General features: G+C 38.5%; 3 protein-coding genes across 3 annotated transcripts in view; 2 read left to right on the plus strand and 1 right to left on the minus strand.

Moving 5' to 3' along the window:
- Positions 1 to 18,028, minus strand: part of LOC119499314 — an 843,332-nt gene that overhangs the window by 284,991 nt on the left and 540,313 nt on the right. The window lies entirely within an intron of this gene.
- LOC119498452 (tripartite motif-containing protein 16-like) lies at positions 461 to 10,133 on the plus strand. The gene is made up of 2 exons (XM_037787417.1): positions 461 to 2,405; positions 9,391 to 10,133. Exons 1-2 carry the CDS (start codon positions 733 to 735, stop codon positions 9,392 to 9,394), a joined length of 1,677 nt encoding a protein of 558 aa, XP_037643345.1. The 5' UTR covers positions 461 to 732; the 3' UTR covers positions 9,395 to 10,133.
- On the plus strand, positions 14,023 to 16,820 carry LOC119498458 (E3 ubiquitin/ISG15 ligase TRIM25-like). The gene has a single exon (XM_037787422.1). It carries the CDS (start codon positions 14,289 to 14,291, stop codon positions 15,951 to 15,953), a length of 1,665 nt encoding a protein of 554 aa, XP_037643350.1. The 5' UTR covers positions 14,023 to 14,288; the 3' UTR covers positions 15,954 to 16,820.

Below are 18,028 nucleotides of genomic sequence, written 5' to 3' on the forward strand. Positions count from 1 at the left end.
CTTCAAAGGTGCAACACAGAGTTAACAGTACAATTATTCAGCCGTGCAATAATCTGGTGTTAACACTGCATTTAATTATATAGTACATTCAAACTAATATTCTTATTTATTTACACTATTTATGCATTTATATTTTTTGCGTAGATCTTATTTTTCAGCATTATTATTTGCACTGATACATATTTCTTATTTATATTTTCTTATGATTTCTCTATTTTTATGTATATTTATTTATATTCTACAGTGGGAGCAAAATGAACTCAATCTTCCTCCCCGGGGGTCAATAAAGTATTTCTGATTCTGATATTTATTTATTTATTTATAGGACGTTTGTCCCAAAGCTTGCTGCTGTATTTCTCCCCTCCACCTTAAAGCAGGAGCTTCATTGAGCTGTTAGTGAGACTACAGACAGAGTTCACTCCACCACCGAGGGGGAGGTGGAGGGGCTGGATTATCTCTCTCATACCGCTCCTCTTCCTGGAATGAACCATAGTCTGATAACCCCTCCCTCCTCTTCCTCCTCTCAAACACAACAGCTGCACTCTGTCCTCTTATTTCCTCGTTCCCTCCCCTTCAGATCTACAGTTTTGAAGCTGGGTGTAACCGACATGGTGGTGCAGTGAGAGCTGACAGGCTGCATTCAGTGCACATGTTGTTTAGATCAGAGCTCAAACTAGTTTCACTTCTCAGGAAGTGAGACTGAGACAGTCATCGTCTCTACTGAGAGGTGAAATGGCGCAGCAAGAAAATCAGCTGGACCACAAAAGGTTCTCTTGTTCCATCTGTCAGGATCTACTGAAGGATCCGGTGACTACTTCCTGTGGACACAGCTACTGCATGAACTGTATTAAAGGCTTCTGGGATGGAGAGGATGAGAAGAAGCTCTACAGCTGCCCTCAGTGTAGGCAGGCCTTCACACCGAGGCCTGTCCTGATGAAAAACACCATAATATCAGATTTAGTGGAGGAACTGAAGAAGACTGGACTCCAAGCTGCTCCTGCTGATCACTGCTATGCTGGACCTGAAGATGTGGCCTGTGATTTCTGCACTGGGAGGAAACTGAAAGCCTTCAAGTCCTGTCTGGTGTGTCTGGTCTCTTACTGTGAGAAACACCTCCAGCCTCATTATGATGTGGCTCCATTAAAGAAACACAAGCTGGTGGAGCCCTCCAAGAAGCTCCAGGAGAACATCTGCTCTCGTCACGACGAGGTGATGAAGATTTTCTGTCGTACTGATCAGCAGTGTATCTGTTATCTCTGCTCTGTGGATGAACATAAAGGCCACGACACCGTCTCAGCTGCAGCAGAAAGGACCGAGAGGCAGAGAGAGCTGGAGGTGAGTCGACTCAACATCCAGCAGAGGATCCAGGACAGAGAGAAAGATGTGAAGCTGCTCCAACAGGAGGTGGAGGCTGTCAATCCCTCTGCTGATAAAGCAGTGGAGGACAGTGAGAAGATCTTCACCGAGCTGATCCGTCTCATGGAGAAAAGAAACTGTGATGTGAAGCAGCAGGTCAGATCCCAGCAGAAAAGTGAAGTGAGTCGAGTCAAAGAGCTTCAGGAGAAGCTGGAGCAGGAGATCACTGAGCTGAAGAGGAGAGACGCTGAGCTGAAGCTGCTGTCACACACAGAGGATCACAGCCAGTTTCTACACAACTACCCCTCACTGTCACCGCTCAGCGAGTCTACATCCAGCATCAATATCCGTCCTCTGAGCTACTTTGAGGACGTGACGGCGGCTGTGTCAGAAGTCAGAGACAAACTACAGAACGTTCTGAGAGAGAAATGGACAAACGTCTCACAGACAGTGACTGAAGTGGATGTTTTACTGCCACAACCAGAGCCCAAGACCAGAGCTGAATTCTTACAGTATTCACGAGAAATCACACTGGATCCAAACACAGCAAACACACATCTGTTATTATCTGAGGGGAACAGAAAAGCAACATTCATGAGAGAACATCAGTCTTATTCTAGACACCCAGACAGATTCACTGGTTGGTATCAGGTCCTGAGTAGAGAGAGTCTGACTGGACGTTGTTACTGGGAGGTGGAGTGGAGAGGAGATGGAGTTTATGTAGCAGTCGCATACAAGAGTATCAGCAGAGCAGGGAGGGAGGATGAATGTATATTTGGACTCAGTGACAAATCTTGGGCGTTATATTGTGAAATTAACAGTTATTCATTTTGGTACAACAGTGTTCAAACTCCCGTCTCAGGTCCTTGGTACGACAAAGTAGGAGTGTACCTGGATCACAGTGCAGGTATTCTGTCCTTCTACAGCGTCTCTGAAACCATGACTCTCCTCCACAGAGTCCAGACCACATTCACTGAGCCTCTCTATGCTGGACTTAGGTTTCATTCTATTTTTGATGCTGTAACCACTGCTGAGTTGTGTAAACTCAGATAGACAGAAGTCATTTAAAGGGAAGAGGGTTAAATTGTCAGACTGCTAATTAGAACAAAACTCGAATGGCGCTGTCTGGTAATGTTATTCCAGTTGTTGTTTTTTTTGTACCAGGCTGTAAACATGTTTATTTCTGCTGTACAGTTTTAACATGGAGGTCTGTGGGGATTGACTCTCTATTGGAGCCTCTAGTGGCCGTTAGAGGAACTGCAGTTTGTTGGCACTTCTGCATCAGCTTCACTGCTCAGCACCGGAGGTTCCCGCTTGGTTTCAACTCTTAAACTCATTTAGTCTCTGTGTTTGTCGCTGATTGTTGCGTCATGTCTTCACTGCACAGAGATCAGCTGTCACTCAAACGTTGTGGGCGGTACTTTGACGTCATCTCGTGAGTTGTAAATGTTTGAGTGTCTTCAGGTGGCGCTCCGTCCTGTGTCTGTTTCACTGCTCATGATGATGATGATGTTTCTCTACATGAAGATGTAAACTCCTCTGAGCTCTAAATGTGTGATGAATATTCGTAGTGATGTATTTGTATGTTGTTGTGTCTCTTCCACTGCATGGCTCTGAAGAGACAAAGACCTCCTTTATCCTGTAGACACTCTGTTCTCTTTGTAAAGAGATCTAGAATCACATTGATGTGTGTTGGCAGACCACATGTTGTTGTTGTTCTGAGGTATTCTAGAAGTGTAATCATCCTGATCATAATCAATAAGGAGATCATTCATTGTTCTCTTTCTCATGGCTGAGATTCTGGTCAAACCAGCTGATGGTGAACATGAGATCGTTGAATCCTTTAACAGACTTTACTGATGGGATGTGTGAACAAAGTGACGCTTCACATGATGAATAAACTAACGTGAACAAAGTCTTTTCTTCCTGTCTTCATTCCAGAGTATCAGACACAGCCGGTGGAGAACATGTGAAACTACAATGAGAGAATAACTGAGGCCTCCTGAAACACCACAAAGTCCAGAGTTCATGTTCAGAGCAGGAGAGCGTTTGTCAGTCGGTCTCTGTCCTTTCAGCTTTCCTCACTAAAACAGCTTCGTCACACACAAACGAGCAGAGTTTTCTATCACTCGTTGCTGTTTCTTTACAGACAACATTTTCTTTGTGCTCTGAGTCAATAGAGAGGATTTATTACGCAGACTTCAGAAACTGGAGAAACAGTCAGAATTCAATTGGTCAAGTAATTAATAAAAAATAATATAGAAAACAATTTTACAATTTAAATACAATAAAATAAAGTAAATAATAAAATGACAATAAAATAGAATAAAATCATACAACTTAAATAAAATAAGTAATTCATAACAAAAATAATAGAAAACAATTTTACAACTTAAATACAATAAAATAAGTGATTAATAAAATAATAAAATAGAATAGAATTATACAACTTAAATAAAAAAAGGGATTAATAAAAAATAAATATGAAAACAATTTTACAACTTAAATAAAATAAAATAATTAATTAATAAAGTAGAATAAAATAATACAACTTAAATTCAATAAAAAATAAGTCATTAATAAAATAACAATAAAACAGAATCAAATTATACAACTTAAATAAAATAAGTAAGTAATAAGATAGAATAAAATAATACAAATTAAATTCAATAAAATAAATGATTAATAAAATAACAGTAAAATAGACTAAAATTATACAACGTAAATAAAATAAGTGATTAATAAAATAATAAATATATGTGTGTCGCTCACACCCTCCAGCTGGCTGTTAACGAGGGTCTTTAGGCTCAGAGAAGTACTCGTATCGGTACTCGGTATCGGCGAGTACCCAAATGTAAGTACTTGTACTCGGTCTGAAAAACAGTGGTATCGGTGCATCCCTAATGAAAGCACAATCTGTTTATTTTGGTTTCATACCGCAGTTCATACCGTGTGGCTTGCTAGATACAGTCAGTGTAATAACACTGTATGTGAATACAGCTCGCCGCCGGGTGATGTTATGAATCCAGACACGATGGCGCTTGGTTTTCTGACATATCTGTAACTTCACCAACATGTACAAAGCAGCAACAGTGGTTATTTCTTCCATGGTTGATGGAGGAAATGTTGTCGGTATCTATGGAGACGAGCTCCTCCTCCTGTCCGGCGCGTCTAGAGCGAATGAACACAGATGATACCGGCGGTCCAACTCGCGCTTTTCTGTTTCTGTGTTTCAGATCAGTGAGGAGCTGGAGAAGGTGAAGCAGGAGATGGAGGAGAAAGGCAGCAGCATGTCTGATGGAGGTGATGCTGATGACTGAATCTCTGTTTTAACAGGTTTAGCTTGAAGATATGAATGAACTGTCTGTGTTCTGTTTGGTTCTGACTGTCCGTCTGCATTCGTCCTTCAGCTCCGCTGGTGAAGATCAAGCAGGGTTTGACCAAGTTGAAGCAGGAGAACCTTCAGATGGACGTGAGGATCGGCGTCGTGGAGCACACGCTGTTACAGGCCAAACTCAAAGAGAAGTCCAACATGACACGCGACATGCACACCACCAACATCCCCGAGCCCGCCGCCGGGCCCTTCGCTTAGTTTGCCTCCACGCCGAGCCCCTCTCTTAGTTTACCTCCCCGCTGGGCCCTTCTCTTAGTTTACCTCCAAGCCAGGCCCTTCTCCTAGTTCAGCTCCACGCCTGGCCCTTCTCTTAGTTTACCTCCCCGCTGGGCCCTTCTCTTAGTTTACCTCCAAGCCAGGCCCTTCTCCTAGTTCAGCTCCACGCCTGGCCCTTCTCTTAGTTTACCTCCACTCCAGGCCTTTCTCTTAGTTTACCTCCACGCCGGACATTTCTCTTAGTTTACCTCCACGCCGGGCCTTTCTCTTTGTTCACCTCCACACCGGGCCCTTCTTAGTTTACCTCCACACCGGGCCTTTCTCTTAGTTTACCGCCACGCTGGGCCCTTCTCTTAGTTTACCTCCATGCCGGACCTTTCTCTTAGTTCACCTCCACACCGGGCCCTTCTTAGTTCACCTCCACACCGGGCCTTTCTCTTAGTTTACCTCCACGCTGGGCCCTTCTCTTAGTTTGCCTCCAAGCCGGGACCTTCTCTTAGTTCAACTCAACGCTGGGCCCTTCTCTTAGTTTACCTCCACACCAGGCCCTTCTCTTAGTTCACCTCCACGCTGGGCCCTTCTCTTAGTTCACATCCAAGCCGGGACTTTCTCTTAGTTTACCTCCACGCCTGAACTGAAAGTGTTGAATCTCATAACGTTGGATCCTTAAAACTTTCTCGAGCTTCATTTGAAAAGAGAGAAAATGAACTTTCTTTATAATTCAGAAACATTTTGCAGCATTAAGTCATAAAAACTCATGGAGTTGAACAGTTAATCCATTTGGCTTTTGTCCTGAATGTCACTTATTTATTTATTATCTTCATCATGTTTTAATAGTATTTTGATATGTTTTTTTGTTTGTATGTACATAAAATACATTTGAATGAAGATGATAATTTGTGTCTTCAGAAGGTGTTAAAATGAAATATCTTATTTAAATGTTTATTTGTTTTGTTTTGTCCACTAGATGTCGCCAGCAGACACATTATCTGTTCCTGAACATGTATAATATTTATATTTGACTTCCATTTATGGAACCCAGCAGCCGGGCTAAAAGTTTAATATATAAATAAGTAAATAGTTATAATAGTATGAATATTTATAATATTGTTATTGTTCGACACAGTAAATTTCGGTACACATTAAATATATGACAATAGAGTTTAAATAATTTAGTTTTACTTTTGTACGGCTCTTTGTAGGCGGACGTTTCACTGGCGTCCGGTAGTCGCTTTCAGTCCAAAATGGCGGAGGCGTAGCTCTGCTGCCGGGGGCTGACTTTGCAACAGAACAAACAATTGACTTTCACTTCTTAACGATATATACGTTCTTTGTCACTACTGCTCAGACTCTGGCTCCAAATGACGTCAAAATCTGGAGATGGCGGCTCCCGTATCCGGGATATTGAGGCTTCACTTCTGTACAGTGGGAGGAAGAGGAGACGCGTCCTCCATCTTTATATTCAGTCTATGATCTGACAAGCAACTTAGACACTACTGGCAAAAACATTGTTTTACATGCACCGGTCAGTTTAGAGATTTCGGGCTGTTGTGCTTCCGTAACATTCCGTCTTTCACACTAGTGAAGTTTAAGAAGAAGAGTTTACCTCCTAAAAGCTGAAGTGATCCGTCTTTAACTGAGAAAAAATGAGCGTCCACCACATCAAGTGCCGTCCCAAACCAGTTAGCGGGGAGTGGAAGTGGGTTATAAACCCTCCAACAGCGAGTCTGCATCGACAGCGACTTAAACCAGCCGATCTTACTGACCACGTGCAACGCCGTTAAGGAACAAACATTTACTGTAAACTGCTCAAACTGAGACACACATTTCATTTATTCTACTTTATTGTCATACAGATGTTAATAATAAATAACAGATTATATTCAGGATCAAATGTCCCGTCTAGAAAGCAGTAGACGTGTTCATTTGATTGTACAGTGTTGTATATTTATACTTAAATATACAACAATTGTTTTACCCCTATCAGCAGCTATAATTTATTATATCTTCAACGGTGCAACACAGAGTTAACAGTACAATTATTCAGCTGTGCAATAATCTGGTGTTAACACTGCATTTAATTATACAGTACATTTAAACTAATATTCTTCTTTATTTACACTATTTATGCATTTATATTTTTTGCATAGATCTTATTTTTCAGCATTATTATTTGCACTGTTATACATATTTCTTATTTATATTTTCTTATGATTTCTCTATTTTTATGTATATTTATTTATATTCTACAGTGGGAGCAAAATCAACTCAATCTTCCTCCCCGGGGGTCAATAAAGTATTTCTGATGCTGATATTTATTTATTTATTTATAGGACGTTTGTCCCAAAGCTTGCTGCTGTATTTCTCCCCTCCACCTTAAAGCAGGAGCTTCATTGAGCTGTTAGTGAGACTACAGACAGAGTTCACTCCACCACCGAGGGGGAGGGTGGAGGGGCTGGATTATCTCTCTCATACCGCTCCTCTTCCTGGAATGAAACAGAGTCTGATAACCCCCTCCCTCCTCTTCCTCCTCTCAAACACAACAGCTGCACTCTGTCCTCTTATTCCCTCGTTCCCTCCCCTTCAGATCTACAGTTTTGAAGCTGGGTGTAACCGACATGGTGGTGCAGTGAGAGCTGACAGGCTGCATTCAGTGCACATGTTGTTTAGATCAGAGCTCAAACTAGTTTCACTTCTCAGGAAGTGAGACTCAGACAGTCATCGTCTCTGAGAGGTGAAATGGCGCAGCAAGAAAATCAGCTGGACCACAAAAGGTTCTCTTGTTCGATCTGTCTGGATCTACTGAAGGATCCGGTGACTACTTCCTGTGGACACAGCTACTGCATGAACTGTATTAAAGGCTTCTGGGATGGAGAGGATGAGAAGAAGATCTACAGCTGCCCTCAGTGTAGGCAGACCTTCACACCGAGGCCTGTCCTGATGAAAAACACCATAATATCAGATTTAGTGGAGGAACTGAAGAAGACTGGACTCCAAGCTGCTCCTGCTGATCACTGCTATGCTGGACCTGAAGATGTAGCCTGTGATTTCTGCACTGGGAGGAAACTGAAAGCCTTCAAGTTCTGTCTGGTGTGTCTGGTCTCTTACTGTGAGAAACACCTCCAGCCTCATTATGATGTGGCTCCATTAAAGAAACACAAGCTGGTGGAGCCCTCCAAGAAGCTCCAGGAGAACATCTGCTCTCGTCACGACGAGGTGATGAAGATTTTCTGTTGTACTGATCAGCAGTGTATCTGTTATCTCTGCTTAATGGATGAACATAAAGGCCACTACACCGTCTCAGCAGAAAGGACCGAGAGGCAGAGAGAGCTGGAGGTGAGTCGACTCAACATCCAGCAGAGGATCCAGGACAGAGAGAAAGATGTGAAGCTGCTCCAACAGGAGGTGGAGGCTGTCAATCGTTCTGCTGATAAAGCAGTGGAGGACAGTGAGAAGATCTTCACCGAGCTGATCCGTCTCATGGAGAAAAGAAGCTGTGATGTGAAGCAGCAGGTCAGATCCCAGCAGAAAAGTGAAGTGAGTCGAGTCAAAGAGCTTCAGGAGAAGCTGGAGCAGGAGATCACTGAGCTGAAGAGGAGAGACGCTGAGCTGAAGCTGCTGTCACACACAGAGGATCACAACCAGTTTCTACTCAACTACCCCTCACTGTCACCGCTCAGCGAGTCTACATCCAGCATCAATATCCGTCCTCTGAGCTACTTTGAGGACGTGACGGCGGCTGTGTCAGAAGTCAGAGATAAACTACAGGACGTTCTGAGAGACAAATGGACAAACGTCTCATGGACAGTGTCTAATGTGGATGTTTTACTGCCACAACCAGAGCCCAAGACCAGAGCTGGATTCTTACAGTATTCACGAGAAATCACACTGGATCCAAACACAGCACACACAAAGCTGTTATTATCTGAGGGGAACAGAAAAGCAACAGCAAAGAGTGAAGATCAGTCTTATCCTAGTCACCCAGACAGATTCACTTATATGCGTCAGATCCTGAGTAGAGAGAGTCTGACTGGACGTTGTTACTGGGAGGTGGAGTGGAGAGGGAGAGGAGTTCATGTAGCAGTCGCATACAAGAGTATTAGCAGAGCAGGGGAGAATGAATGTGGATTTGGATCCAATGACAAATCTTGGATGTTATATAGTAACAATAACAGTTATACATTTTCGTACAACAATATCGGTTTTACAATTCATTACAACAGTGTTCAAACTTCCGTCTCAGGTCCTCCGTCCTCCAGAATAGGAGTGTACCTGGATCACAGTGCAGGTATTCTGTCCTTCTACAACATCTCTGAAACCATGACTCTCCTCCGCAGAGTCCAGACCACATTCACTGAGCCTCTCTATGCTGGACTTGGGCCTTATTATTATGATGGAGACACTGCTGAGTTGTGTAAACTCAGATAGACAGAAGTCATTTAAAGGGACAGAGGGTTAAATTGTCAGACTGCTAATTAGAACAAGACTCGAATGGCGCTGTCCGGTAATGTTATTCCAGTTGTTGTTTTTTTTGTACCAGGCTGTAAACATGTTTATTTCTGCTGTACAGTTTTAACATGGAGGTCTGTGGGGATTGACTCTCTTTTAGAGCCTCTAGTGGCCGTTAGAGGAACTGCAGTTTGTTGGCACTTCTGCATCGGCTTCACTGCTCAGCACCGGAGGTTCCTGCTTGGTTTTAACTCTTAATCTCATTTAGTCTCTGTGTTTGTCGCTGATTGTTGCGTCATGTCTTCACTGCACAGAGATCAGCTGTCAATCAAACGTTGTGGGCGGTACTTTGACGTCGTCTCATGATTTGTAAATGTTTGAGTGTCTTCAGGTGGCGCTCCGTCCTGTGTCTGTTTCACTGCTCATGATGATGATGATGATGTTTCTCTACATGAAGATGTAAACTCCTCTGAGCTCTAAATGTGTGATGAATATTCGTAGTGATGTATTTGTATGTTGTTGTGTCTCTTCCACTGCATGGCTCTGAAGAGACAAAGACCTCCTTTATCCTGTAGATACTCTGTTCTCTTTGTAAAGAGATCTAGAATCACATTGATGTGTGTTGGCAGACCATATGTAGTTGTTGTTCTGAGGTATTCTAGAAGTGTAATCATCCTGATCATAATCAATAAAGAGATCATTCATTATTCTCTTTCACATGGCTGAGATAATAGAAATAAGTAAATAATAAAATGACAATAAAATAGAATAAAATCATATAACTTAAATAAAATAAGTAATTAATAAAAAAATAATAGAAAACAATTTTACAACTTAAATACAATAAAATAAGTGATTAATAAAATAACAATAAAATAGAATAGAACAGAATTATACAACATAAATAAACTAAGTAATTAATACAAAATAAAATATAAAAACAATTTTACAACTTAAATAAAATAAAATAAGTAATTAATAAAATAGAATAAAATAATACAACTTAAATTCAATAAAAAATAAGTCATTAATAAAATAACAATAAAACAGAATAAAATTATACAGCTTAAATAAAATAAGTAAGTAATAAGATAGAATAAAATAATACAAATTGAATTCAATAAAATAAGAGATTAATAAAATAACAGTAAAATAGACAAAAATTATATAACGTAAATAAAATAAGTGATTAATAAAATAATACATATATCTTACATTTTAAATACATTGAAATACAATCAAATAGAATAAAATCACACAACTTAAATACAAATAATAATGATTAAAATAGAATAAAATCATACAACTTTAATCAAATATGTAATTAATAAAATAACAATAAAATACAATACAATTATACAACTTACATATAATTAGATTAATAAAATAATAATAAAACAGAATGAAATTATACAACTTAAATAAAATTAGATTAATAAAATAACAATTAAATAGAATACAATTATCCAACTTAAATAGAATAAGTCATTAATAAAATAACAATAAAAAGGAATAGAATTATACAACCTAAATAAAATAAGTAATTAATAAAATGACAATACAATAGAATGAAATTAACAATAAAAGTATACAATGTAAATAGAATTAGATTAATAAAATAATAATAAAACAGAATGAAATTATACAATTTAAAATAAATTAGATTAATAAAATAACAATTAAATGGAATAGAATTATAATAAAATGAACAATAAAATTATACAACTTAAATTAAATTAGATTAATAAAATAACAATAAAATAGAATACAATTATACAACTTAAATAGAATAAGTTATTAATAAAATAACAATAAAACAAAATAAAATTATACAACCTAAATAAAATTAGATTATTAAAAATAACAATTAAATAGAATACAATTATAATAAAATGAACAATAAAATCATACAACTTTAAAATATTAGATTAATAAAATAACAATAAAATAGAATACAATTATACAACTTAAATAGAATAAGTTATTAATAAAATAACAATGAAACAGAATAAAATGATACAACCTAAATAAAATAAGTAATTCATAAAATGACAATAAAATAGAATAAAATTAACAATAAAATTATACAACTTAAATAAAATTTGATTAATAAAATAACAATAAAATAGAATAGAATAATAAATAATAAAATTTACGACTTGGAAAAAAATAAAGATATGTCTGGAAAAAGTCATAGTATAGTATATCAAATAATTTCATGAAAAAAGTCATAGTATAGTATGTCAAAAAATTGAATGAAAAAAAAGTCATAGTATAGTATGTCAAAAAATTGAATGAAAAAAAAGTCATAGTATAGTATGTCAAAAAAATTGAATGAAAAAAAGTCATAGTATAGTATGTCGAAAAATATCACAAAAAAAGTCATAGTATAGTATGTCGAAAAATATCACAAAAAAAGTCATAGTATAGTATGTCAAAAAAATTTAATGAAAAAAAGTCATAGTATAGTATGTTGAAAAATATCATGAAAAAAATGTCAAAGAGAAGTCCAACATGACACGTGACATGCACGCCACCAACGTCCCCGAGTCCGCTACCGGGCCCTTCGCTTAGTTTACCTCCACACCGGGCCTTTCTCTTAGTTCTCCTCCACGCCGTGCCTTTCTCTTAGTTTACCTCCACGCTGGGCCCTTCTCTTAGTTTACCTCCACGCCGGGCTTTTCTCTTAGTTTACCTCCACGCCGGGCCCTTCTCTTAATACGCATCCAAGCCGGGCCCTTCTCTTAGTTTACCTCCACGCCTGAACTGAAAGTGTTGAATCTCATTACGTTGGATCCTTAAAACTTTCTCCAGCTTCATTTGAAAAGAGAGAAAATGAACTTTCTTTATACTTCAGAAACATTTTGCAGCATTAAGTCATAAAAACTCATGGAGTTGAACAGTTATTCCGTTTGGCTTTTGTCCTGAATGTCACTTATTTATTTATTATCTTCATAATTTTTTAATAGTATTTTGATATGTATTTCTGTTTGTATGTACGTAAAATAAATTTGAATGAAGATGATAATTTGTGTCTTCAGAAGGTGTTAAAGTGAAATATCTTATTTAAATGTTTATTTGTTTTGTTTTGTCCACTAGATGTCGCCAGCAGACACATTATCTGTTCCTGAACATGTATAATATTTATATTTGACTTCTATTTATGGAACCCAGCAACCGGGCTAAAAGTTTAATATATAAATAAGTAAATAGTTATAATAGTATGAATATTTATAATATTGTTATTGTTCGACACAGTAAATTTCGGTAGACATTAAATATATGACAAAAGAATTGAAATAATTTAGTTTTACTTTTGTACGGCTCTTTGTAGGCGGACGTTTCACTGGCGTCCGGTAGTCGCTTTCAGTCCAAAATGGCGGAGGCGTAGCTCTGCTGCCGGGCGCTGACTTTGCAACAGAACAAACAATTGACTTTCACTTCTTAACGATATATACGTTCTTTGTCACTACTGCTCAGACTCTGGCTCCAAATGACGTCAAAATCTGGAGATGGCGGCTCCCGTATCCGGGATATTGAGGCTTCACTTCTCTACAGTGGGAGGAAGAGGAGACGCGTCCTCCATCTTTATATTCAGTCTATGATCTGACAAGCAACTTAGACACTACTGGCAAAAACATTGTTTTACATGCACCGGTCAGTTTAGAGATTTCGGGCTGTTGTGCTTCCGTAACATTCCGTCTTTCACACTAGTGAAGTTTAAGAAGAAGAGTTTACCTCCTAAAAGCTGAAGTGATCCGTCTTTAACTGAGAAAAAATGAGCGTCCACCACATCAAGTGCCGTCCCAAACCAGTTAGCGGGGAGTAGAAGTGGGTTATAAACCCTCCAACAGCGAGTCTGCATCGACGCCGACTTAAACCAGCCGATCTTACTGACCACGTGCAACGCCGTTAAGGAACAAACATTTACTGTAAACTGCTCAAACTGAGACACACATTTCATTTATTCTACTTTATTGTCATACAGATGTTAATAATAAATAACAGATTATATTCAGGATCAAATGTCCCGTCTAGAAAGCAGTAGACGTGTTCATTTGATTGTACAGTGTTGTATATTTATACTTAAATATACAACAATTGTTTTACCCCTATCAGCAGCTATGATTTATTATATCTTCAACGGTGCAACACAGAGTTAACAGTACAATTATTCAGCTGTGCAATAATCTGGTGTTAACACTGCATTTAATTATACAGTACATTTAAACTAATATTCTTCTTTATTTACACTATTTATGCATTTATATTTTTTGCATAGATCTTATTTTTCAGCATTATTATTTGCACTGTTATACATATTTCTTATTTATATTTTCTTATGATTTCTCTATTTTTATGTATATTTATTTATATTCTACAGTGGGAGCAAAATGAACTCAATCTTCCTCCCCGGGGGTCAATAAAGTATTTCTGATTCTGATATTTATTTATTTATTTATTTATAGGACGTTTGTCCCAAAGCTTGCTGCTGTATTTCTCCCCTCCACCTTAAAGCAGGAGCTTCATTGAGCTGTTAGTGAGACTACAGACAGAGTTCACTCCACCACCGAGGGGGAGGTGGAGGGGCTGGATTATCTCTCTCATACCGCTCCTCTTCCTGGAATGAACCATAGTCTGATAACCCCTCCCTCCTCTTCCTCCTCTCAAACACAACAGCTGCACTCTGTCCTCTTATTTCCTCGTTCCCTCCCCTTCAGATCTACAGTTTTGAAGCTGGGTGTAACCGACATGGTGGTGCAGTGAGAGCTGACAGGCTGCATTCAGTGCACATGTTGTTTAGATCAGAGCTCAAACTAGTTTCACTTCTCAGGAAGTGAGACTCAGACAGTCGTCGTCTCTGAGAGGTGAAATGGCGCAGCAAGGAGTTCAGGTGGACCACGAAAGGTTCTCTTGTTCGATCTGTCTGGATCTACTGAAGGATCCGGTGACTACTTCCTGTGGACACAGCTACTGCATGAACTGTATTAAAGGCTTCTGGGATGGAGAGGATGAGAAGAAGATCTACAGCTGCCCTCAGTGTAGGCGGACCTTCACACCGAGGCCTGTCCTGATGAAAAACACCATCATATCAGATTTAGTGGAGGAACTGAAGAAGACTGGACTCCAAGCTGCTCCTGCTGATCACTGCTATGCTGGACCTGAAGATGTGGCCTGTGATTTCTGCACTGGGAGGAAACTGAAAGCCTTCAAGTCCTGTCTGGTGTGTCTGGTCTCTTACTGTGAGAAACACCTCCAGCCTCATTATGATGTGGCTCCATTAAAGAAACACAAGCTGGTGGAGCCCTCCAAGAAGCTCCAGGAGAACATCTGCTCTCGTCACGACGAGGTGATGAAGATGTTCTGTCGTACTGATCAGCAGTGTATCTGTTATCTCTGCTCTGTGGATGAACATAAAGGCCACGACACCGTCTCAGCTGCAGCAGAAAGGACCGAGAGGCAGAGAGAGCTGGAGGTGAGTCGACTCAGCATCCAGCAGAGGATCCAGGACAGAGAGAAAGATGTGAAGCTGCTCCAACAGGAGGTGGAGGCTGTCAATCGCTCTGCTGATAAAGCAGTGGAGGACAGTGAGAAGATCTTCACCGAGCTGATCCGTCTCATGGAGAAAAGAAGCTGTGATGTGAAGCAGCAGGTCAGATCCCAGCAGAAGAGTGAAGTGAGTCGAGTCAAAGAGCTTCAGGAGAAGCTGGAGCAGGAGATCACTGAGCTGAAGAGGAGAGACGCTGAGCTGAAGCTGCTGTCACACACAGAGGATCACAACCAGTTTCTACACAACTACCCCTCACTGTCACCGCTCAGTGAGTCTACATCCAGCATCAATATCCGTCCTCTGAGCTACTTTGAGGACATGACGGCGGCTGTGTCAGAAGTCAGAGATAAACTACAGGAAGTCCTGAGAGACAAATGGACAAACGTCTCACAGACAGTGACTGAAGTGGATGATTTACTGCCACAACCAGAGCCCAAGACCAGAGCTGGATTCTTACAGTATTCACGAGAAATCGCACTGGATCCAAACACAGCATACACAGAGCTGTTATTATCTAAGGAGAACAGAAAAGCAACATTCATAGGACAACAACAGTCTTATCCTAGTCACCCAGACAGATTCACTGTATATAATCAGGTCCTGAGCAGAGAGAGTCTGACTGGACGTTGTTACTGGGAGGTGGAGTGGAGAGGGGAAGGAGTTGATGTGGCAGTCGCATACAAGAGTATCAGGAGAGCAGGGGGGGGTGAATGTGAATTTGGACTCAATGACAAATCTTGGATGTTATATTGTTACAATTACAGTTATACATTTTGGTACAACAGTGTTCAAACTCCCGTCTCAGGTCCTCTGTCCTCCAAAGTAGGAGTGTACCTGGATCACAGTGCAGGTATTCTGTCCTTCTACAGCGTCTCTGAAACCATGACTCTCCTCCACAGAGTCCAGACCACATTCACTGAGCCTCTCTATGCTGGACTTTGGCTTCATTGTGTTGGAGACACTGCTGAGTTGTGTAAACTCAGATAGACAGAAGTCATTTAAAGGGACTGAGGGTTAAATTGTCAGACTGCTAATTAGAACAAAACTCGAATGGCGCTGTCTGGTAACGTTATTCCAGTTGTTGTTTTTTTTGTACCAGGCTGTAAACATGTTTATTTCTGCTGTACAGTTTTAACATGGAGGTCTGTGGGGATTGACTCTCTATTGGAGCCTCTAGTGGCCGTTAGAGGAACTGCAGTTTGTTGGCACTTCTGCATCGGCTTCACTGCTCAGCACCGGAGGTTCCCGCTTGGTTTCAACTCTTAAACTCATTTAGTCTCTGTGTTTGTCGCTGATTGTTGCGTCATGTCTTCACTGCACAGAGATCAGCTGTCACTCAAACGTTGTGGGCGGTACTTTGACGTCGTCTCGTGAGTTGTAAATGTTTGAGTGTCTTCAGGTGGCGCTCCGTCCTGTGTCTGTTTCACTGCTCATGATGATGATGATGATGTTTCTCTACATGAAGATGTAAACTCCTCTGAGCTCTAAATGTGTGATGAATATTCGTAGTGATGTATTTGTATGTTGTTGTGTCTCTTCCACTGCATGGCTCTGAAGAGACAAAGACCTCCTTTATCCTGTAGACACTCTGTTCTCTTTGTAAAGAGATCTAGAATCACATTGATGTGTGTTGGCAGACCATATGTAGTTGTTGTTCTGAGGTATTCTAGAAGTGTAATCATCCTGATCATAATCAATAAGGAGATCATTCATTATTCTCTTTCTCATGGTTGAGATTCTGGTCAAACCAGCTGATGGTGAACATGAGATCATGGAATCCTTTAACAGACTTTACTGATGGGATGTGTGAACAAAGTGACGCTTCACATGATGAATAAACTAACGTGAACAAAGTCTTTTCTTCCTGTCTTCATTCCAGAGTATCAGACACAGCTGGTGGAGAACATGTGAAACTACAATGAGAGAATAACTGAGGCCTCCTGAAACACCACAAAGTCCAGAGTTCATGTTCAGAGCAGGAGAGCGTTTGTCAGTCGGTCTCTGTCCTTTCAGCTTTCCTCACTAAAACAGCTTTGTCACACACAAACGAGCAGAGTTTTCTATCACTCGTTGCTGTTTCTTTACAGACAACATTTTCTTTGTGCTCTGAGTCAATAGAGAGGATTTATTACGCAGACTTCAGAAACTGGAGAAACAGTCAGAATTCAATTGGTCAAGTAATTAATAAAAAATAATATAGAAAACAATTTTACAATTTAAATACAATAAAATAAGTAAATAATAAAATGACAATAAAATAGAATAAAATCATACAACTTAAATAAAATAAGTAATTCATAACAAAAATAATAGAAAACAATTTTACAACTTAAATACAATAAAATAAGTGATTAATAAAATAACAATAAAATAGAATAGAATTATACAACTTAAATAAAATAAGTAATTAATAAAAAAGAAAATAGAAAAACTATTTTACAACTTAAATAAAATAAAATAAGTAATTAATAAAATAGAATAAAATAATACAACTTAAATTCAATAAAAATAAGTAATTAATAAAATAACAATAAAACAGAATACAATTATACAACTTACATATAATTATATTAATAAAATAATAATAAAACAGAATGAAATTATACAACTTAAATAAAATTAGATTAATAAAATAACAATTAAATATAATAGAATTTTAATAAAATGAACAATAAAATTATACATCTTAAATAAAATTAGATTAATAAAATAACAATAAAATAGAATACAATTATACAATTAAATAGAATAAGTCATTAATAAAATAACAATAAAAAGGAATAGAATTATACAACATAAATAAAATAAGTAATTAATAAAATTTCAATATATAGAATGAAATTAACAATAAAATGATACAATATAAATAGAATTAGATTAATAAAATAATAATAAAACAGAATGAAATTATACAATTTAAATAAAATTAGATTAATAAAATAACAATTAAATAGAATAGAATTATAATAAAATGAACAATAAAATTATACAACTTTAAAAAATTAGATTAATAAAATAACAATAGAATAGAATACAATTATACAACTTAAATAAAATAAGTT

Source organism: Sebastes umbrosus, chromosome 12 (assembly GCF_015220745.1).
Source record: "Sebastes umbrosus isolate fSebUmb1 chromosome 12, fSebUmb1.pri, whole genome shotgun sequence".
Lineage (NCBI taxonomy): Eukaryota > Metazoa > Chordata > Actinopteri > Perciformes > Sebastidae > Sebastes > Sebastes umbrosus.

Excerpts from the sequence above, each read along its gene's own strand:
- LOC119498458 (XM_037787422.1), top strand. The coding sequence starts at position 14,289 with ATGGCGCAGCAAGGAGTTCAGGTGGACCACGAAAGGTTCTCTTGTTCG.
- LOC119498452 (XM_037787417.1), top strand. The coding sequence starts at position 733 with ATGGCGCAGCAAGAAAATCAGCTGGACCACAAAAGGTTCTCTTGTTCC.